Genomic DNA, 23,771 nt, shown 5'->3' with positions numbered 1-23,771 from the left:
CCCCCATACAGAGTACTCAGGGTGATTGCTCTCCACGACAGATCCTATTAAACCATTAAGAAGTAAGGCTTAAACAACAGATTCAGCTCTTCAGCTCTGCAAAGTTATTATGCGCTTATGGCTGAGGTCCAGTCTGTTTTACACTCTCAACATCCTCCATATCAGCTCAAAGTGTCAGATTCCTGAGTCATCAATGACACAGGCAGGGCTGAAGTTATCTGCATCGTTCCTTGTTCTCACCCCATCACTACACTTTAGAGTTTAGTTTAATTATATGCATAGATTAGATGTTTAAATAAGTGTGTTGTTAGTGTTTTCTGCAGACAGATGTACATCCAAGTAAAAATGTAAAAAAAGTTCTTCAGTATCAGTTTGATGTTGCACAGGATAGCACACACTTCTCCTATTTTTACTTGGTCTAAACCTCCTTTTAGCCTGATTTCTGGCCATGCTCTGTAAAGAAATGACAGCTAAAGAAAGGAAAAAAGGAGGATATTTTTCCAATATGTATAAGTTCCAGAGATTCAATATGGTGACAGTAGCCAAGTACTTGCAGGAGAACTCATCATGATACCATTTAAAAAAAAAATTCTACTTCAAAATCATGACCTGACTAGTGTAAGACTACTACTGCAGTTACTTTGGACGTTTTCTTGCACTTAGACTCCCTGGAATAAAACATTTACCACATGACGAAGATGATGTTCTTTTTCAAAAGATCCTGCTCAGTTCTGCTTGCTTGGATAAGTAGATTTTTACCTTCCTTTGACTCTGCAGGAGCCACTATCACAATTTTTCGGGTTATTTGAGAGGTAGGATCGTGACAAGCTATCAAACTTTGCCAGAGTATCAACAGTGACAATTTAATGAGTCACTGTGTGTTCCTGCAGTAACAGCACAGATTCATGACTATATAACCAGGAGAGGGTTGTCAGGACAAATCGACCAAAAACAAACTGTTCTTGTCTCCAAAAACCCAAAGTTCAGATGTTCAGCATTCAATTCAAAAAAATAAAAAGTCCCTTTAAAAAAACCTTACAAATAATTGTTGGTATTCTAGTAAAACAGTTTACAGAGGAAGAGTGGTTTTATGCATCTAGAGGAATAAAAATCAAAGAAAGAAATGATGCGTTTACTTTAGAATAGTTTTGGTAATATCTGCTGCAGCTCTTACCGAGGCCCTCTGACTCAAACAGGTAGGTCTCCTCCACGCCGATGTGTCGACACCAGGCCAGGAAGTTGGCGGTGTTGTCGCGGGCAAAGAAGGAACCTGGAGAGGCGTCCCGCTTACATGCAACCTTCCTTGTGGGGAACAGCTGTCAGGAAAAATAAAGTCTTTATGAATCATCATCATGAACCTGAGTGTGGACATGTAGTCAAGTAAGAAGATTTAAAAACATTTACTCTAGAACGCAATTAGGATAAGTTGTTTTTGTGCTTTTAAAGTGTATAACTTGCTAATGTAATGCATGGGAAATAATTTATCTCCCCATGAAGGAAACCTCCCCGTTAGCTCTAGCATCTAGTGTTTTAGTCAGAGCCCTGGATTTTAAAAAGGTGGTGGACAGTTTGCACAGACATGGGTGAAGAAGAAGTTTTAAGGTAAGATATTCAAGTGTGTTTTTAGTGGCGTAATGAATAGTGCAAACGGTTACGATCAATGCTTTGGTCAGTTTGATGTGAGAGTGTCAGTGTGTGATTTGATGAAAGCTAAGTGGGGTGCAGAATGATGGCTTTGGATGAAAAATGCATCATGTAAAAAATAAAAAAAAATAAAAAATATGACAGACATGTGTGCAGAGTTTCTTAATCAGCCTGTGTGGCTGATCAATAATACTTATCAAATCCTGTATTGACACAGTTCGTCATTAGTAAAGTTCTGCCTGTCTACACAGCAGGCATCTGGAAATATCCATGTATAATTTATCATGACATTGTGGCATCTTGTTTTCTAAAAGTGAATTTTAAAAAGTACCAGATTGTATCACAATAAAGTGATAAAAGTCCACCTCCTCCAGCTCGTACGCTTTAACAGAAAACTGAACTGTAACATTTTGTAACAAAGGACACCACATATATAGGAGAGGAACACTTCATACCCAGCATATTAATTTAGTGAGAGATTTGTCCATACTGTGACCTGCAGAGCTCTCACCCAACATCCCCGTGTGTGAGCATGAAAGCTGCCCTTTGGACGAGCGTCCGAGCTATTTTCATCTCTGCTGTCTGACTCACCTTGCAGAGCGCTGAGGGGCAGCTCTGGGCGATCTTAGTCTGCAGCACGCCAATAAGCTGGCAGAGCTTCACACCGTTGTTCAGCTCCTCCATGAAAAACTCTGCTCTGACCTCCTCTCCTGCATGAGAATGAAAGTAAGAAGGGAGTTTTAAACGTACACGCTGGAACCAAGCACAATGCTAATTATTCTACTTTTTTCATCTGCAAGAGCCCTTCATAGAGATGAAACTATTCTACCTTAATTCAACTTTTTGTGGGTCAAAAACATGTGCAGAACAACAATTAACATAAAATTCATTCTATAAGCAGGGTTTTCTTCTTTCTATAGTTTCTTTTGTTGTGGGACTTTACAAAAGTCTGCACGTTGTAAAACTTGCTTTTTAAACAGATGAGTCCCCAACAGACCCCTCAACGACTTGTGGCACTCCCACGACCCGTAATTGTAAATCACTGCCCTGGGAAACTTAACAAAAGGCCATTGAATCTAACTGAGTTCACATTGGGAACTAAATCCACAATGCCCATAACACTAAGTGACAAAGATTGCTTCACAAAAGTTTATTTTCCACACGACGACAGAAGAGCCCAGAGGCTTGAAACTTTATCTACTGCACGCCACCTGTTCTGCAGCACCAGGCCCCTCAGGATTGACGATCAGAACGGTCAAACGGTTTAAAAAAGTCTAAAAATGTAGGATACAGGTCATCTCGGTCACGGTACCAATAACTCATGTTGAGAGTGAGGTACCTGCCCACATTCCTTGTGAGAAAACTGTCTGAGCGCTTCTAAAAACAGCGGTTTCGCCAGTCAACAATAGAGTCAGTTTCAATTTCCTCACTGCTCCATTGTATGCTAAGGGACAATAGATGTCAGTATAATAGCGGAGACGACGAAATGAGGGATTTTGTTCCACTGCTGTTTCTGTGGCTTGCTAAGGCCGGGTTGGAAATGGCAGCATTCAAATCCAATTACATGGGAGACCCGTGTCAATTGTGCTTTGGTATTTTCCTAGCCTCGAGGGGGAAACTGTTAGCGTGCAACTGCTGTGTGTTGATTTGAATGTGCACAGGTCTGAACACATTTACTCTGCAGTACATCCAGTCCTACTGTCTCGTTCTAGTGCTTTACAACCACGCAATAGTAAACATATTACACCTCAAAAGAGAGAAACACTGATTATTGTCAAAGAAACACTGATTATTAGAGGGGGCAAAAAGAGTAAATGAGGCGTGCAACATTTACCCAGCATGCCGGTGAGCCAGATGGCCAGATCCTCCTGCATGGGCACCAGGGTGGCTTCGTGTCGCACTGCCAGCCACTGGTCGTACTGGAAGACATCTGCGAGGCCGGGGCCGTGCCGCTGTGCCAACGGGCTGCGAGGGCTCCTGGGGCTCAGCAAGGGGGCGTCGAACTTCTCGCCAAACCATACCTGGAGAAGAGAAAAGTGGGGGATGGGGGGGATGAGAGAAGGGAAGAGAGGGAGGAAGATTAGCTGGAAGTCGACTGACAGATTTTGATCTATCTTGAAAGAAACAATGTAATAGAGCTAAACCTTTCTGGACATACATATTCATAAACATCCATTTACTGAATCATAATTTAAGAGGCATTCTGGGCAAAACAGCAGCAAGCAGCAAGATCTCAGAAGATGATCCAATTAATACAGTTTACATCATTTCCTTGTATGACTCAACGGATTAGAAGCAAACAGAAAGTCTGGCAGAATATTCTAACAGATTAGTGCGGCTGCCCCCTTATTGACACATCTACCTAATCTGATCCGAGTGCTACGTCATCATTCATCAGTCATGGTCTCACACATTCAACTTTAACGTTCATAAGACTGACACCTTCCTTTACGTCTAACTTCAGACACTGGACAGTAAAATCACTAGTCCTTTTTAAAGCAGTATTATTTAATTATGGGATGTCTTCATTTGGAGTGTTAAAAAAAGGTTTTCAGCTTAAACATTTAAACTTTTGTCAAAAATCTTTTTAGCCATGTTGATGTTTGTCAGATATCTCAAAAACTATTGGACAGATTGACATGATATTTCATTCATGGCCCCAGCAGGATGAACCCTAAAGACTTTGGCGATCCTCTAACTTTTCCCTTAGCACCACTAAGGGTGTTTTCACACCTGCACTTTTTAGTCCAGTTAAATCGAACTGTGATTGGTTTTCCACTTTGGCGCAATTTGTTTGGGCAGTTGTGAACATAGCAGTCATACTCGAGTGCAGACCAAAACAACCGAGCGAATTTAACAGTTGCTAACAACTAGCCGGAGAATGAATCGAGGTCGGCCCTGGACTAGCACATCGTAGTACGTCGTATTTGGCCAGTGGACGTCCTTCTTCTTCCTGTATTTACAGTCTTGCTCCCTCCCCAGACACATCTGACTAATGAGTAACGTGAACGTTCTCACGTGGTTTGTGGTGCTGCATTTTGGCTCACTTTGATTTTTCTCTGTGTGAAAAGAAACCGAACCAAAAAGGGAAAACGCACCAAGTTCACCAACTCATCAACTGTTTCAGACCAGAACAAATGAACTATAGGTGTGAAAACACCCACTATTCAATGAACTGCCATGAAATTAGGTACATATATTCATGGTGCCCAGAGGAAGAATCTTAACGACTTTGGCTATCTCCTGACTTTTCCTGTAGCATCACTAGCAGGTCAAGCATTTTACTTATCCAGTGAAATATCTCAAAATCTACTTGATGAATTGTCACAATAGTTTGGAGACATTCGTGGTTCCCAGACAATGACTCCTAATGACTTTAGTGGTGCCCTGACTTTTCCTCTACCGCCACCATGAGGTTGAAATTTGAAAGTGAAATGTCTCGACAACTATTAGATGGATTGCCTTGAAATTTGGTACAAACACTCACGAGTCCTCCTCAGGATGACTTGTAATAACTTTAGCAATCCATTAACTTTTTAATCATCAGGTCAATGACATTCCAATCAGCCTAAACTGAGCTTTGTGTTTAATGCTCATTAGCAACTGTTAGCATGCTGTGAGCTGTTTTTTGGAACACCGTATTATGGGTTTCTTTTAGTCCTGAATGTAGGTGAGCAGTTATTCCACAGCACACTGTCTCTAAGAGCCAACATTACACCATTATGATTCGAGCTGTTCTAGTTACCATTCAGCCTTGTACTGTGAGAATATTAGAGGAATTTTTATAACCCATCCATGCAGAGCGGATGGGTCAGGGATGCCGTCACACCACAATCACTTCTATGCTCTAGTGGAGCTCACAGCACGCACAGCACACTCCGACACCGCCACCGTGCTCCAACTTGACCTGGTAACCACTGTGCTTTACTGTGTTTCAAGATCACACAACCTCATCCCCATCTCCAATCACCTGACCCCAACATGCTCACTTATCACTCTTTTATCATGTTTCATTGCCAACTCAAAGACAACCTTTTTCCTTTGCTTCAGACTCAAAGGGGTGAAAAAAAGAGACAATCGGACACTGCTGCACTTGAGTGCTTAAATGGGTGTTTAGCTCTGGTTCACAGTGCGGGGCTCAGTGCCTGGAGCGAGACACTGATCGCAGCTCTTGACGCTGATGTCCCTTCATATCCATCCCTGCTGTCACACTCGTTCCTACCATTACTCTCATACTTCAGCTCTCTGCTGTCTCTGCTTTTATATGGACTATCCATAAAGTTTTTTATATAAAAGAGACACAGAAAAGTATCTGTGTAGTCTGTTTACTTAGATAGCTAGATGTACTTTCAACACAAAAGGATATAATTCATATTTACAAAATAGTAACATTTCAACTCTTTAATTGTTTACAGGCACAGGGAGGGGTAATCTAGAAATCAGCAGCAGATGTGCACTATGACAACTTGTCCAGACATTACATAACTCACTTCTAGATGACCCCCCCTCCTCCCCCCGTCCAGTTTGTTGACATCTGTTTAAGATACAGCCTTTAATCTTTGCGTCCATCACATGTCATCGAGCAATACTGGGACATTGCATCCAAGGCGTTATTGTGCTTGAAACAAGGCTGAGTCTTGTTGAGGCCTTTAATCCATCATGTTCGTTCTGCCCACAAACAGGAAACCTTGTGGGCAGTGGAACAGAGAGGTCGTTATACAGTAATGTACATCTGCTGATGCTCAGAGTTGCCAGAACAACACTGGTTAGGATACTTTGTGTAAGTCAATTTAAATAGTGTGATGTAACTTCAAAGCAGCATTGTCGGACTGTGTGGCCAAACTTTCTTAACTTACTGGACATTAGGGGAAATTCAAATGGGAACACAGGGAGCGACATGGAGTTTCAATCTCATAATGCTAATTTATGAGGCGTGTGTCAATTAGTCTCATTTAAGTAGAACCATTTAAAATTTGGCATTTAACTCTTAAACCAAAACCTGTCAGTCTACTGAGGGAACTTCTTATTCCAAACAAAGTGAAACATTGATTTCCTTCAGTAAATGGAAACTTGTCTTAACTGCACACTGATTAAACTCTGCTTTGAGGAAACACTGTTCACTGTTTTCAATATTTTGTTATATAATTTAACCAAAAAAAATTTTTTCTGTTAATATTTTTGATAGCTCATCTTGTACTTGGGGGCGTGTACATACATTTATCGAATTAAATGTGATTTGTGGGGGACTATCTAACCCCACCCATCATATAAAACCACACTTGACCAGTAGCTTGAGGGTCGTAGTAGCTAGCAGAACGATACTGTAGTAGGTGGTGGATATATTTAGATATCAGTTGGCAAAAACGTAACTTTTCCAAAGATCGTGGTTATGCTCTAATTTCTGAGTGAAACGGAATATGTGGGCAGGATATAATTACAAGAGGGACTGAAGTCAAATCCATCAGATTTGATTGGCTCACAAAAAAAGTGGTTTACATTACATTACATTTAAACTGTAAAAGAAGTGACTTTAAAGGGCTACTGCAGTGATTGAGTATTGTACTTCCAGAAAATTTGGAGACTCACAAGAGATGAATTAAAAAAAAGAAAAAAGAATGGTCTAAAGATATCTAGACTTTTAATCCCTAGTAAGGGTCAAGCTCCAAAAATGCTGGCTCCTTCAATTCCCATAATGAAACTCTACAGAATCTAGATCCCCTCTGCCAGAACCACAGAAGACGTTATACAACTGTTCAAGTAAACAGATTCATGTGTGAAATCAGTGAAGCCTTTTAATGTTGAACTTTGAATCACTGGCTAATCTGATACATTCACTGTGTAATTTGATTGTCAGGTGGATCCAACAGCCCTTGAGGCCTTCAGTTAGTGGAGTGTTAGGATTAGGGACATGCAAACAATGTTTGGAATAGATGTCAAAAAGGACGTCATTGCTGTTTTTTTTTTTTTGTCTCACACTCTACCCTGCTAGGGTGACCTTTGAACCTAGAAGTGGAGGACGAGAAAAAATATGTGAGATTGATTCACACAAACACACACATGGGAGAAAGTGGCAAAAACACCTGATGTTCTAAACTGAAAAGGTTACCTCACTTCAAAAGAGATGAACCGACCAACCCACACTCACACACACACATTACATAACAGTTCAGAAGGGCAGGCTGCTGCCTGCAGTGCTCTGCAGGTTCACAACAACATATGTGTTTCCCGACATCCAGCTAATTAGAAAATAAGGCAGCGCAGTGTAACGTTTAGAAGTTATGTAAAAGATGTTGCGCTGATTAGAAAAGACAACTGAACAGTGGGGATAATCCAACCTTGTACTCTGTCACCTGACTGGATAGAGGTCCCCAGTGAGCATTCAGGTTTTAAAGCAGACTAATGTTGTAAACTAAAATCTGCATCGCTCTCAGGGCATTCTCAGTTAATCTTTTTTTCTTACACCACCTCTGTCCTCATTAGGCGCAGGAATGTGAGTTGGTAATCCTGCAAAGAAATACAATCTACTGTTGAGATTTGAATCAGTTTGTGCCTGTACGTCATATTTACGCTCTATGAGTTCAGCTGATGCTCTTAACCAGACCCACTTATACTGAAGGCCTCCAAACTTCCTGGAAAAACAGTCCAGTGGGATGGTATCCTAATGATTGATGAAGCCATAGATTCCAAATGTCATCATGGATTGAATATGTTTTTAAATATAAAGTATGAAACAGAATTTAAAAAAAAAATAAAATAAAATTAGCATTTTAGGTAGATAGATTTGAAACAAGAACACATCAGAAAATGTACAGTAGGGTAGAGGGTTTTAAATTTTATACTTCAGAGTTTCTTGTATTATCAGGATCTTTTCTCTTGACTATAATGTTCACTAGTATTTTTCTTGCTTATTATGTAAGCTTTTCTCATGACCATCATCTGTTCATTGTATTACAAAACCTTTTCTTCATGCCGTATGTCAATAATTTATGTATGTGTGATGAAAGAGCCTGTAGAAAAAAGAAAAATGGACTGTTTTTACACTATAGCTTTGTCAAATATTAAGCTTCTCTCTTCCTTTAAAACAAGTGAAATATTGTTTCCTTTGCAATTACTTAGCCATCCCAGTTTTTAAAAACTTCGAATGACGTGGTTGTTGACCTTTAACCTTTTAGGATCATATAAAAAATGCTCTTTTCATATATTAAAAGAGCTACTTAAGCATTTCGGGCATTCTTTTTGGTAGAAAAAGCGCATACAAAAGCTGCACCACTTGTGTGAGTGACAGGACTCACCAACACTGAACTACACATGTCACAAATTGTTAGTTTAGTTTAAGCTGCACTTTTCAATAGGTTTAGATAAACAATGGGTCAAATCACTATGTGTAATGAGAAAGGGCTCACTATTAGTGATGTACCCGCTGAGAATTATCACGGAACTCTGCAGTTCCCCTCAGATCTACAGAGCATTTTAACGTCCTTCAGCTTATTGTTTTGGTTTTATGGATGTAACTTTAGAGTTTTGGTTGAGTCCATCTGGTCTCATCAGACTCATTTCCAGCAGCTAGTTCCAGTGAGAAAGCTCTGATAAACCCACCGTAATCTACCTACACAGCAACAAACTGCAGATAGACAAAGTTAGCGACCAGCTGGAGAACATAGTGGAACATTTAGCAGCTAAAGGGCCGGATATTTACCTAGTAAGTCAGTAAATACACAAACAAAGAGAATGCCCTCACTTTCTATTTGAACTTAAGGTAAAAGATTTGAGAAAAATTCAAGTCACATTAGGTTTTCTTGAAAATACTAACAAGGCACGTGGCCATTACAAAACATTTGAGATTTGTTCAGCCATATAAGGCACGAGACTTAAACATGCGGATATTATGTTTTTCATTGGTAGTATACTATCCTATACTGTTGCATTAATAGATGTGCACATATGCAACTTATACTTCCATGAGTGAATACATTTTCAGCATGGATGAGCAGAGCAGTCAGAGGGAGACCAGTTATCCAATGTGACTGCTCTACATGGGCAGTGAAGCCCTGAGCTGAGCTCTGGAAGTAACTGCAGTGTTACAGTCTCTGCAGAATCACTACAATCTGATATGGATCAATATTCACAGAGTGTCTTTGATAACACGCAACACCAAAATCATCATCCACTTTGGACTACTGTGAACCACTGTTTTCTACAAACTAAGACGCTTTTTATAAGGTGCAGTTTCCCTTTCAAGTATCAAAATTGAGATTTACAAAATAGATTTGCTGTTACAGTTTTTTTTAGTTTGTTTTCTGCATCCCCTTACCCTTTTACACTGTCAACTTTCAGTTAATTTTTCAGAATGTGGCTGAAAAAAGCATCTTTGTGATGAGTGATTGTGACTGATACCAGCATTCCGACACTTCTTGTTCACAGTTATGTTTTTGCCTAAATCAACACAGTGGTTTTATCAGCTTTTTGGTGTTGAAAGGTATGTCATAACTAATGGAATGCACTTATGTAAAAACAAATTTAAGCTTAAAAAAAGCAAAAAGTTACCCTGAAATTGTCAGTTGAAGGCTTATTTCTTCATAACTAATCAATCATAGTTTGCACAAAGAAACAATCATTTTGGGGAAACAAAAGGCAGCCTGCGGCAACACTGAACTACAAACACCAACATAAAGATCGCCTGGAACAAACCTTCCAATAAACAGGATCTTGGGGTAAATTTGGTGCGTCAGAAGCTACAGCATCCAACCACAGTTAATCAACAACTCGGGGAGGCTTTTCATTGCCTCGTCAACATGTCGAGATTAGTCTGAGAGGGTTCTTGCCACGTTATCCACATAGCGCTGGGATACATATTTTGCATATCCATGGTCCAAGACGGGTGGGAAGGGCCAGGACTTTCCAAGCCAGATGACAGAGAAAAGGCTTTCTTAAAGAGTGAGTAAGTATATAGCACTTTTCGAGCGCAGAGACATCACAATGTGCTTCACAGAGGAAATGAAGCATAACCATACATACAGACAAAACGCAATAAAAAAACAGACATAAATAGAAAATAGAAAAATTACACAAAAGCAAGTCTAAACAAATGGCATTTTTAAAGAGGTGCTGCCATGTGACAAATCTGTAACACGATACGTTTGTTTTGGATTTTCGGATGGTTGGCACTCCGTTGCTGGGAGGGGAAGGAAAAGTGTTGCACAGTCCACCCACTCCCCCTAAAAAATGTGCGGAGAAACTCCTCAGGGTCCAAGCAGTGGAACGTCAGACATGCATAACAACAACGAGACGGCATGCTGTAACACAGGTGGGCTTGCCGCAGTTGTTGGAGTAGGAGACAGATGTCTGCAGTTCTTTATTAATTGGAACGACTCTGGCTGGGAACTTCTACCCCATTTTGGCCCACAGATAGTGATGACTCACTGCTTGGACACCAACGATGGTGCTGACTGGCCTTAAGAGGCCTCTGTAACAAGGACTCAGCCCAACTACAATGCAGAGATTTTAAACTTGGTACGCATATGTAGCTGCACATGCTAAGTAGTGCCTAAGGTCCAAAATGTCCACAGGATTGGTCAAAATGGTGATGAACCTACCTGGATGCCAGCCTGGACAGCCATGACTGCGAACACAGATTATTCACTTCTTCATTCTGTGGAAAGATAAGACAGAGATATGGGTGAAAAAAAAGATTATATCAAAATGTCAGTTGTGCTTCTATCACGTTGCAGTTCAGAGAGAGTGTGAACAAGGACTTCAAAGTTTCATCTGTCTTCCTGAAAAGTGCTTATCATGATGCACATGGTATCTGATTATGCAGCGAGCAACAAATATGGTTATTTGCTTTCTTTCCCCAGAGGTATTTGAGAAAAGTAATAGCACTCTCATGGCTATGCATTAAATGGAGCCAGGACATGACAAGTTTAGTTTAGCATAATAAATGAATGAAGTTTATTATAAAGCTTATTATTGTAAACACTGGAAGAAAGGACACAGAAGAGTTATGAGCTGGAAATATTTCAACAGCCTGAAGCAGTGACTTCCCGAAGTCTTGTTGTCACCAGACAACCAGTGGAGACACAGCACAGGAGTGCTGAATGATTCATGTATGGAGTAAATAAACAACATACATGTTGACCAGTGAGCTTTAGAGGTTCTCTAAAGATTTAATAAACAGAGCCAGGCTAGCACATTCCCCAATTTACATCTTTATCCTAAGTTAAGCTAAACTAAGCTAAGCTAATTGCCCCCGGCTCTAGCTCCATACTTAAACAGACAAACGACAGCGGCATCAATCTTCTCACCTAAACTCTTGACAAGAAAGCCAATTAGTGCATTTCCTAAAATGTCAAACTATTTCTTAAAAAGTAAACTGCATCAACATCCACTGGAGTAAGGCAAAGGCAAGAAACAAAATGTATATAGTACATTTAAGTACAAGTAAACTCAATGTGCTTTATATCATAATTCACCCACCAACCCAGGGGTGGGCGACATGATCTAAAGTCTATATCACAGTTAACTGTCACGTCTACCTCAATAATGATGAAGGCAACAATAATTATTTTTCCCATACATTAGTAGATAATGTCTTTCTCATGGTGGCTTTCTTATGATATCATTGCCCTTGTTGATTACAGTATAAATATATATCTGAAGTGGAGACATTTATTGGTTCCTTCTCAGTTTCAGTATATTTAATTCAGACACTTTGTTGTTTTAATGATATCAGTAATTCAATAAATTTGGTTAATCGTCCAGCCCTACACCAGATCTTCTGACTAATGGGACGAGATGTAAGAAGAACTGTAAGCTTTACTAGTTCCATGCAGCAACTTTTAAGCTTCATTCAGGACATACCCTGATTATCTCATCAAGTCCATTCACTCTTTTAAACTAATTTTAGACATGTTGTTATTCTAACTATTCTCCCTCACTGCCATAGTGATTTAGTTGAAGCGTAGAAAAATCAGTCTTTACAGTATTTTTCACTGTGTAATGAGTGTATAATCAAGTTTACAAGATATTAATTCTGCTTTTTTGCAGGTATTCTGGTGAGTCAGCTGCTGATGTTGAATACCATGTAGCTGTGATGCCACAAGCCCTGATATATAGTAGTAACGAGGGGACATTATAGCGACGGTTAAACAGAATAAACACAGGATGTTGCGAACGGCCCTCTGGGTAAAAGTCAGCCAGGACGTTGTTTTTACTGGAGACACAGTGAGTTTTAGTAGATCAGACTTTCTCACGAGGAAGTGACGGGGTTAGTCTCAGTGCTCCTCTCTGCCCTTTCCCACACAGGATGTGAAGGATTACCCCAATGCTGAACTGTCCCCGAGGGTGTGTGTGTGTGTGTGTATGTGTGTTTGACAAAGAGAGGCAGTGGGTGGGGGGAGAAAGCAATCACCAGCACGTAGATCCTAATAACACTGATAATTTGGTCAACACAGCTGAGGCAATAGTCCCCCATCACCATCCCCCCCCCCCCCCCCATCCATTTCAAACTGACATACATACACACAAATATCATCTCATATGATCCTAAAATTCAACACCAAAATGGGTTTGTGAAACTTCTACACTGCAGTATTTATATGTGATAGTGTTTTCCACTGATGTCATCATGCGCAGTGATGAAATTAATAGACAAACAGAAAAACTTCTGTGTTCTCATGCAGAAAAGCCTCCATAACCACAGACACTAAAATCACATCCTCAATTATTCATCAAAAGGCCTGCCCGAGAGTGCTGCGTCCAGTCATCCGACACCAAAACTGCAGCTCCGAGGGGAGGATGCAAGTCAGCAGCCAAGGACGGGATGGGACGGGAAGGATGACAACATGAGACGACTTACCTCGGAACAAAAACTGTACGGTACTGAGCGAGGAAACTGCGCCACACAACTCCGCTCAGCATCAGAAGCACATCCTAGGCACCGCTACCAACACTGAGCCACGAAACCCTGCGCTGCTCTCAGCGCTATCCGGCCGGAGCGGCTTCTGCCTCTGTGGTTTCCGCGAGTGAGCGGTGAGGGAGAGGCAGCGAGAGGATGACAGGGAGGGAGGGAGGGAGGGAGGGAGGAGGAGGTGCAAAAGGAGAGCCCTGACTAATGAAGTGGCTACGCTTCGCTAAGCCCTGACTGCCCCCCTGCTCTCCCCCCCTAACAATCCTGTCACGGCGGGACCCTCTCACAAAGCCTCCATTGTTTTGTTAGCCTGCCACCCTCCTCACCACACACACACACACACACACCTCCTTCTCATCTCCAAGCCAGCAGCCAAACCAGGAACTCCCCAGCCAGGCTGCAACGGGATGGAATGAAATTGGACAGAGGAGGTGAGGTGGGGGGTTACCTCTACTTCCTTTTCATCCCCCCCCCCCACCCCCCCCACCCCCACCAGGCCCACCAGAGCACTCCTCCAACCTCCCAGACCAGCACTCAGCAGAAAGTTTAAGGTGGGAGGCAGGAAAACAATAATTGCAGAGCCTCTGGCTTTGGTGTATTTTGATGGTTTGCCGTTGCGCTGTAGGCATCAAGAAAAAGGTGACACTTGCCGTCTTTGTGGAAAAGTGTTGGAACAAAAGCGCCTTGGAGAGAGAGCAGACTCCAAGAGAGCACATGACATTGCACAGACGTTTGTTTTCCACAGCTGTTGCAACCGGCTCTGTTTTGAGTTGTTTGACTCAGACGTACCGTATTAACAAGGCAATTAAGACTTCCGGGGACTGCAGTGGATCCACCCTGTCATTCTCTCATTCTGAACATACTGAATTAGATACAGTATTGCATCAAATGTCCTGAGGCACTAAATCATGCACAAGAGTGAACACTGAAACCAAAAAAAAAAAGGAGTGAACACCTTAAATTAGCCTGAAGTCTTCACTGTACCATTTACTTTTGGTAAGACACAACTATGGAAACTCTTCTATTTGTGGCACACACTACAATGAACAGTGGATCAAATGACCGAAATTTGGAAAACGAAACCACAACGTGCTCCGAGTGATTGCCGGAAATAACTGAAAATAACTTGATTTGTAAAAAGAATGATGGAAATATCACTGACTGATTAAGAAAGGTCATTGACCAACACTGAAAAGCTTGTCCAAGCCTGAGAGGATCTCAGAAGGGGTAGTGAAGTCTTTTAAAGCATTGTTTGGAAAATGTCCTCATGGCTATGAAGCGGAATAACCAGAAACAGTGATGGAACAACGACATTTCGGATTTCAGAAGAGAGGAACAATCCAGAATGGCTCTGCTTCTTTTCAGCATGGGGGCGTTTGTGAAGGGTCACACTCAACAACAGAGGACAAAGGGTAAATCTTTGGCTTTCGACTCCAGTTGTGTGCATCTGGGGCCCCGGCGGAGCCTGAGAGCACGACTACCTACAGGGACCAAAGGCACCCACGCACTGTCAAATGTCAAGCACAGAGGAGGGCGAGAGAATCGATGCCAAAAAGGGGAGGCGAAGACAAAACACATTTTATAGTGGTGGTGAACTTGGGAGTGGTCCAGTGGAAAGGGCAGTGCGCTGAGCACTACCACGCACATTCCCCCACGGTCGCTGGGAGAGAGAAAAAAAAAAAAAGTCCGACAATGCCATCTCTCTTCTCGCATCCCTCTGATACATCCCGTTTCCTCTGTCACTTTCCTCCATCTGTCAGCAAACAAGATTTCACATCCAGAGGTTCTAGCGGTTTTTGAGATTATGTTCTTAGATGTCAAGTATGCAGTTGAGCCTCTTTGTGGATCAACTTACATTGTCGTTTGTTTGGCTCATGAATGCAAAAGAGCTGCGTTTCACATGAACAATGTTATATTGGACACTTCTGCAAAAACCCTGTTCACAGAATTGACTAGGATTTTACCATTTTCTAAAGACCCCATTTCTCCATAAAGATTTTTAAAACATTAGGTTCTGTTTTGGAGAATATGAGCATATATATATATTTCTATATTTCTAAAAGCAGGGATTAACTGAGTAACTGAGGCACAGAAACCTGGTACACAAAAGACCCTATTCAGGTTTGGGTTGACTAACCTGTATTTCTTGTTATGAGTGGAATGAAAGCTTTGTTTCAGGTCTTATCCCCCTCAGGAAAACTACTATTTGAGTCCGGATTTAATGGAATCGACCACTTTAAGAAGTCAGATGACCTTTCCAGATGTTACATTTGTAAAAGCAATGCACCTTTAGTTACAGACAACACAGATTCCAGGTAAAGGGGTAAAATTCAGATTCTATACTGTTGTAACTGCATTTGAACTTTTTTTTCCCCCCCAACACATCTTCAACTGAACATTTACAAATTGTCTGATGTAAAGGGATGTATTGATTTAAACTGACACAACTAGTTCACCTACCTTTCCTTATTAAAGGGTCTATTTTCTCCTTAGGGTGCCTGACACTTGTCTAATTCCTGCCTAGAAAAGGTGCTGAATAAATTAGTGGAATTGCCTTTGTCCGGAAACAAATGACCAGTATAATAGACTTGGAGTCTATTAAAAGGAAAGGGGATCTAGTCCCAGCTTCCCTATAGCTTGAACTAAACATAGATACTGTGTGTATATGTGTGTGTTTTGCTGAGGGAGGGGGCGAGACATCTGTCCGCATGTTCCCCACGCAGGTCGCCTCTTTCTAGTCGTAGCCAGTAATCAGTTAAGAGGATCAGCGCTATTCCAGACAGCAGAGTGCATCTACCTCTACGACGCTCCGTCATCATAACACACACACACACGCAGCACGTGGCGCACGCATGCGGCCCGCGGCACTCCGGTAATGCATGCGAGCACCCGTGCATAAGTGCAAAAAAGAGATGAGAACGCATTATGTAATGAGTTAAAAATACCGTTCAGGCAGTGATGTCCTTTTTGATTTTTTTTCCACCACGTGGCATTGTATTTGTGTCAGGGGAATAAAAACAGTAAATATGGGTTAAAATTATTTTATCATTTAATTAGAGCATGTGTTAAAAGATGATATGTGTTCTGTACACACTTCTTTGTATACCTCACTAGTTGGCTCTGGACGCCCAGAGAGATTTTAGATGGAAAAACATTCCTACTTTGCAGATTTCTCATGATGTCTTCATCTAATTTCTGCTTTTTTCCCCCCTCAAATCAAAACAACTTAAAACTGTATTTGGCTGAACTCTTCACCATTATGCAAGTGACGGAGCCTCAGAGTGTTTCGAAGTGATGTTGGATTTTTGAATAATGTCTGAAACCCCCTCTCCCCACATCAGAACAATTTTTGTAACTTTCTGAAACCGACAATCCGATGATCACACCTGCGTCCCACAGTGATAGGCCAGGTGTGCAGAGGTGAAAAGGTAGGTGGAACTTAAACTTCTGTCGGGCCTGCAGTTGTGGCCATTTCTAACAGGTATAAACAGTTTTGCCTTTAGACATTGTCCAACAGCAGGTTGTATGAACCATGGTGTTTCTAGCACACCCCGGCCTTTAGACACTGTTTTATATCTTTTACATCTAAATATCTCAAGTAGGATTCTGTTTGATAAAGTCTTATTAAAAAGAGGTTTTTGATGAGAGAAAGACCTATTTTTAGGAATTTAATTTGATTACTTGAACAAACAGAAATGCATGAGTAATATCTTTGTGTGTGTCCCCAGTACTCATGGTGTGAAGTGGCTTCAGGCCAGTACACGGAGCCAGTGAACATCCAGATCCTTTCCCCTTCCCTGCAGTCCAAAAGGGTTCTCCTGGATCCAACTTCCCCCCGGAGAATACCAACTCCTCCTCTATTAAACTCCTTCCTGCTGAGCCTTTGTGTCTGGACTTAATTACCCTGTCGGAGGAGCGTTTCATTTAGAGCCCGGCCTCCCCCCTTTCATTACAGATGGGGCCCGGCTGCACTGTGTCGAGTGGGAAATTCATTCAGTGGAGGAGAATGAAAAAAGTAAATATACGTCAACGGTCTGTTGAAGAAGTGAGCCCCACATCTTTAATGGAACTTTACTTTCAAAAGCAATTCAGTTCCTCCTGGGCCTGTACACGCTTGCTTACCATGGTTTTCCAATGGTAAAAGACTATCCCCCCTTTCAAGAAGGATTTAAACATTTCTTGGCCTCCTTCCTCTTGCCCTTGTTGGAACGGTCTTCCTTTAGAGGTGAGACACTGTAAGTAAAGCCCATCTTAAAGGCTTGAATGAGTGGGAGCCACCTGCCAATCCCATTTTGATTTGTTGATGGTAATCCACAGCTCACTACACGCCACCGGGTCAGCTTCGGGATTTCAAAGCCCCTTGGTGCTGACTAAGAATCAGGCTTCCTGCTCTGCTTTCCATAATCTTGACCAGCAAAGGAGCCGACGCAACTGACTCTAGGTCGGTTAAAAAGGGACAATCAGTTGGCAGCACAACACCTCTTGCACGTAAGCCGACACAACCGCCAACATGATCCTTGGAGTCAAACCCCTCCGTAAACAGAAGATACAATCAGCTGTGAATTTACGCAAAGCATATTGGGTCAACCGACTTGTTTGTCAGAGGACACCTTTGTGCAACTGTAACTCTGCTGTAAGCATTACAGTCTCATGAAGTACTTATAATGATAATATGTTCAATCCAGTAATTAAAGTAAACAAAGTCTCTCCGTAGAGAGGACTTAACTATTCAAGTATATGGGACTTTAAACTTCAGGGTTTCCTGCAGAGTCTACAAGTTACAGGAAGCCAAAAGAACAATAAATCTTAGCAGACTTGATGAAAGGATTTTGCCACATTTCAAAGCTTGAAACAGCAGCTAACTATATAAGCAATAGTTGTATATTTTGGCAGAGAAAATATACAGTGACTCAAGTGTTCAAAAGGAGAGATGATAGCCTGTCGTTCTCTATGGTTTCTTTCCACACCTCTAACTTTAGTTAGACTTTAGGGAAATATATGAATGAATGGGTTGGGTGATGTGTAGTCAGGTGACAGATCACATGATCTGCTTTGTTTGAAACATGCAGAGGCCTCAGCTCAAAGACAAGAGAGTTTATTATATCCCAGTAACCTACATTTGGAAACATGTCTTCCTCAGACTACTGACTTTGACAAAAATACTAAACTGAGCAACAGCCAAACCCCAACAAGCCAGGTCTCCAATGGAGTTCCATGATGTCACCAGTTTAACCATTTTCCATTTCCAGTGTTGTCTTCCTCCTCTTTAAACTCTCCTCCTACACGTTGTCTGCAATCAGTGAAGCTGAGTCAATCAGCGGTGGCCAACACAGGCACGGCATCCTTTAAGCTGCAGCAGGCCTGGCAGGATGCCCACTCTGAGCCGTTTCTGCTGACCTCATACACACACCCACACCCACACACACACACACACACACACACACACACACACACACGAGGCCAGCTAACTGCAATTACATCATTGCTTCAGTCGCCCAGCGAGCTGGCAGTTTGAAATACCTGAGATCACTGCAGACTTGACCGTTGATGTTTCCTCAGCTGTTAGAGTTTGTAACTGATGGTCGTCTCATAATGAACAGAAGTGCATCACCAGCAGTTAATGGGAACTGGGATATAAAACTGTTGACAGAAAGGCGAACCAGGAAAGAACGAAGGCTTGCAGAAACTGATTTCAAAAACGTGACATCTGTCCAGCTGCCAAAACCGACAGGGCGTTGTAATGGACATCTACTACCATAAACTTGCCAGTGTAAATACAGTTTATGAATTATGGCAGGGCTCCTCCTTTATTGTCAACATATTAATCATTTGAATTCCATATCCTTTACTGGTAACTGATATTTTAAATCATACTGAATATGTTATGCTGCATCACAAAGTTCTGCCAATAATTAACTTTTTTCCCCCCTCACAAATTGAAATGTACAACCTCCAAACTCACAGCCCCAGTATTTCCATGTAACAAGCCTTATCAGGGTCAGTTGAGATAAGCCTCTGTAGCCCAAACAGCCACGTCCCCCCTTTCCCAACTCTTCACAGAAGGTCAGGCCAAGGAGACGTGAAAGGTTGAGGGGTCATCGTGTTCAGCCTGATTAGCCAGGTTTGTTTGTCACATAATAATCCTGGTTAGTGTGTGTGTGTGTGTGTGGTGGGAAGAAAGGTAGGATTTAAAAACTGGAGCACCTTTCATCTTAATCAGCCTCACCAGAGTTAAGACCATGCTGGGAGAAACCTGTGTTCCCTCCTTGTTAGGTCCTCAGTGAGTAGAGAGAAACTCCGTGATTAAAGGATGTTTTTAAGTGACAAATATGGAAACAAATGAGAACAGAGAAGTGCTCAAATAAAACAAAGTCCTCAAACTGGCTGTGCTGACAGGAAATGACAATATCTATGACCACAAACTGACTTGTGATATCAATCTACACAAATAGACATTTTTCACCACCCTCCACATGAGGCTGTATTATAGTATTGAAAGAATACAGATAGCTGAGTTATCTCACATCTTGGATGATGGTCTTAAGGTTTGTTTGGGAAAAAAATAATTTCTGATCATTTCAAAAAAGAAGCTACAGTTTAGGGTGCAAGACTGACACTGACAGGTCAACAATGACTTGAAGACTTTATGTAATTTAGGAGGAGCTGAATCCTCAGACAACAGTTGACCTTCATTCATATGAGCTATGACATGAACTGGTCTGCAGAAACTAATCGACCACATGACTGTGACATAAGTTGAGTTCAACTCAGTTCAACTGGTTCAGCGACTGCTTCTTTGCAGCATGACCAGAGACAACCAACAAATAAATCAGGTTTACTGAGATGAATTCTAAAACTTTTAAAAGATATTACTTTTTTTTTTTTTTTTCAATGACTGGTAGCTCAAACATAAAGGACATGAAGGACATGTTGATATTTTTAACATTTTAAAAAAGGAACAGTAGTGGTTGACAAAAATGCTAACTTTTTTTTTTTTTTCCTTCAGTCAGTCTATTCTGTATTTAAAGCTTATTTGTTTTCCTAAACATAAGAAACATTTTGGAAATGAACTCATACAAATGTCACTAATCCAAACCATCATGTATGAATAATGCATGATGTCAGCTCTTCTGTGCAGCTTTTTAGATTTACAGGAACCAAACATATCCACCATCAGAAACATCCCTAACATACACACACACACGCTTATCCCTAACCCCCCCCCCCCCCCCCCCCCACTCCCTTCCAATAAACTGTACCCTAAATAAATGAGGGGTAATCTGAGATTTCATTATCATCTCTATTGTGTCCACACACGCAGCATCGCAGCCCATATGTGCCCTTCTTTGTCTCATCTGTGGTTCGTTTTGTGTGTGTGTGTGTGTGTGTGTGCGCACGCCTCTGTCTTAACTTCTTTCGGGGGGCTGGACAGGCCCAAAATGCCAGGCCTGATGCCAAAGATCAGGCAGATGGTGATAATGAAGATAGGCAGAATTGGGGTTGCTACTTCTGTGTGCTCATTCATTGAAAGCTGGGCAGTGACAGCTTAGTCTAAAACACACTGTCGTACTGTATTGTCAGTGATGTGGTGACAGATCGTTGCGCAGTTCAAACCACGACGGCATTACAGTGACACTTTCAGCTTTCACTTTTTTGGTCTGAGCCATTGTAGAAAACCTTGTTGCATTTTTATTTGTTTATCGGTTTGCTCGCCGGCCAACTTACAATGAATCCAGGCTTGTAAACAAAAGTCACATTGGACTCATAAGAAGTTCATTTAATAGATACACTTTTAGTACACGGTCATCCTGCCCAGTTGAAGATTTTAGTGCAGTTCAAACAGCACTGTCCTTACCTAACATAAAGAGCTACATACATAGCTGTATACTGCTCTTGTAATACAATCTTCTAAATTATCTAAAGCTGCACTTATATTGTATATTATTCTGTATATTGTAGCTTTAAATGGCTGCAAGAAGCAATAGTTTGAGAAGTTTGATGCAGTAAATGTATATTTTTGGCCACTTGGCGGTGGTACAACAAGCTGTACGCACAATATTGACATATTAATGTTGATACAGCACACATTTTTGCAAACAGTTGCCTATTTACACATCCAGCAGACACAGAGCAACATAAGGAATGATTTATAGCCAAACAATGAGCTGAAAGATGCTAAAACCAGCCACAGAGCTGAGGAGAACTGCAGAGTTTAGTGATAATTCTCTGTGTTTGTCACTTTGAGCAACACCTTTCACATTAGACATCAGTATTTTTTTTTTCCATCACTAACTTAGAAAAAATTAATTAGCGCAGCTTTAAATAGTCATATTTAGCAATCTGTTAGTTCTGAGATGCACCAGAGGAAAGCAAATAGAAAAGAAACAATAAATCTAACGCTGGCGAGTCCAATTTTCTCTAGAGCAGTGTTCACTTAGTGCCTTTTCAGAAAACACACTGAGTTAATTTGCAAGTCTAAACTCGTGACTCTTCTGTGGTTGGAGAAACTCCAGACTGACAACAGGATTTCTTTTGGGCAAATAAGAATAGTAACAGTGGGAAAAGAACTGTTCACTGTTGCAGCTTCATTTTGTGATTCAGGCTAATATGATTTATATGGAGGTAGATTTTGACAAGATCTTGGTTAATGCAGCTTCAAACAACTTAACATTTCAACATGGTAGAAGAAGCACACTAATCTGATCACTGAGTTAAGTCTCAATGATACCAGTTAATTTGTGAACAGCTGAGCAGGTTAAGCCAGCAGGGTCACACTACCCATCAGCTGATTGGTGTTTGGATCAATAGTGAGGTTGGCGATCGTTGGATGTGATGTTGATAAGATATACAAGTGTGGAACAATAAAATTTTATAGTGGAGCAATATTTATTTTTCACGAACAACATGTGAGGATGAATAATAATGACACGCCTGTTCTCATTCATCTACTTCCTTTTTCTGGAGAAAATCCAATCCAATGACTAGACATCATAGTGGAAACACAAATTAAAATTAAACAGCCATTCACAAAGTCAAGAGAAGAGATCTTGCTGTCGTAAGGACACAAATAAACATCACCATAAATTCATGACCAGTATCTGAAGTGCAGTGTGTGTGTATGAATGGTCTTTCCCTGCTGTCACACCCTTTGCAGGAAGCACCTGCTGAGCCTTTACTTCATCCTTTTTCCTCCAACAGGAAACCAGGATTGTCAAATGTTCAAGACTTCATATTTCATACAACTAACTTTATTGTCCTGGCACACCAGCAGGATAAAGCATGTTAATCAGTGTGTGTGTGCTTTGATCCAAAAACAGCATCATGAGTGCCTGCTATTCTCCCACAGGAAAGCGCATTTAACCAACCAACGAACTCTCCACAAACACAACACTCACTTAATCCCATCATCCACCGCACCTCACATTATTTATCACCCAACACATCAGCAGCCACTAGCTCTCAGATTATATATTATGCACCAGTAAACACTGATCCTCTTACCTATGCATTCCCACCTGCAAATCAGGGATAAATGTGTACATGCTGCACACTGTTGTTTCATGCTCAACACAAGCACGCACAGACCTGTCAGAGTCAATTACCTGCCATTACGTAAAAGTAAAGTCAAATGCAGAGCTGCAAATTGGTTTAAAATTACACCCTCTTCATTTAAACTTGATTATGGCTCTTGTGAAAAGGAAAATGAAGCGTTTAACCAACAATAACCACAGCGTTTAGGTGAAAGTGAATGTCACTTGGGCTACCATAGACTTTAAGCTAACAGTCATCTCTGTCGCAAACATTTTAGGCAAAAAACCTAACATTTAACTTCCATTATAATTCATATAGTGTTCTTTTGTAGCTCCAAGCAGCTTACAAACAAGTAATTATATTTTACGAGAGTTACACTTTCATAAAAACACACTGGACTTCAGTTCATATTAAAATAGCGGCTTTTTTTTTTACATTTTGCTCGGAACCACGTTAACAGCTTCCACGAGGCTCCATCATGGATTTTGGGGAGAAACCGGAGAAAACTTTCGGATAACTTTCCCCGGTAATTCCGCAATGAGATAAAGTAAGGCTTTTTAAACTTACCAGCAACAGTGAAGGGACTGAAGTCTTCCTGAAGAAACGCCGGGGCCGTTTGTATCGATATAAAGCGTTTTTTTTCCTTGTGGAAATCTTGAGTTGGTACTCCAGTCATCGGGAGTTACTCTTG

At 41.2% G+C, this 23,771-nt stretch overlaps 1 protein-coding gene across 2 annotated transcripts in view; it reads right to left on the bottom strand.

Annotated features, from left to right (window-relative positions):
- Nucleotides 1–23,771, bottom strand: part of gas2l3 (growth arrest-specific 2 like 3) — a 29,070-nt gene extending 5,299 nt beyond the window's left edge. Inside the window, exons 1-5 of one of the 2 annotated variants that reach the window (XM_067581650.1) lie at nt 23,648–23,771; nt 11,238–11,293; nt 3,479–3,665; nt 2,236–2,354; nt 1,175–1,316 (exon numbers count right to left, since the gene is read on the bottom strand). In XM_067581650.1, the coding sequence (XP_067437751.1) occupies nt 1,175–1,316; nt 2,236–2,354; nt 3,479–3,665; nt 11,238–11,261 (472 nt within the window). In that variant the 5' untranslated portion in view covers nt 11,262–11,293; nt 23,648–23,771. Of the gene's footprint in view, nt 1–1,174; nt 1,317–2,235; nt 2,355–3,478; nt 3,666–11,237; nt 11,294–13,498; nt 13,670–23,647 lie in introns of those variants that run through there. The other variant, XM_067581651.1, reaches the window with a different exon arrangement.

This window comes from Thunnus thynnus, chromosome 23 (genome assembly GCF_963924715.1).
Source record: "Thunnus thynnus chromosome 23, fThuThy2.1, whole genome shotgun sequence".
Lineage (NCBI taxonomy): Eukaryota > Metazoa > Chordata > Actinopteri > Scombriformes > Scombridae > Thunnus > Thunnus thynnus.
This window is presented reverse-complemented; position numbering and strand designations above follow the sequence as displayed.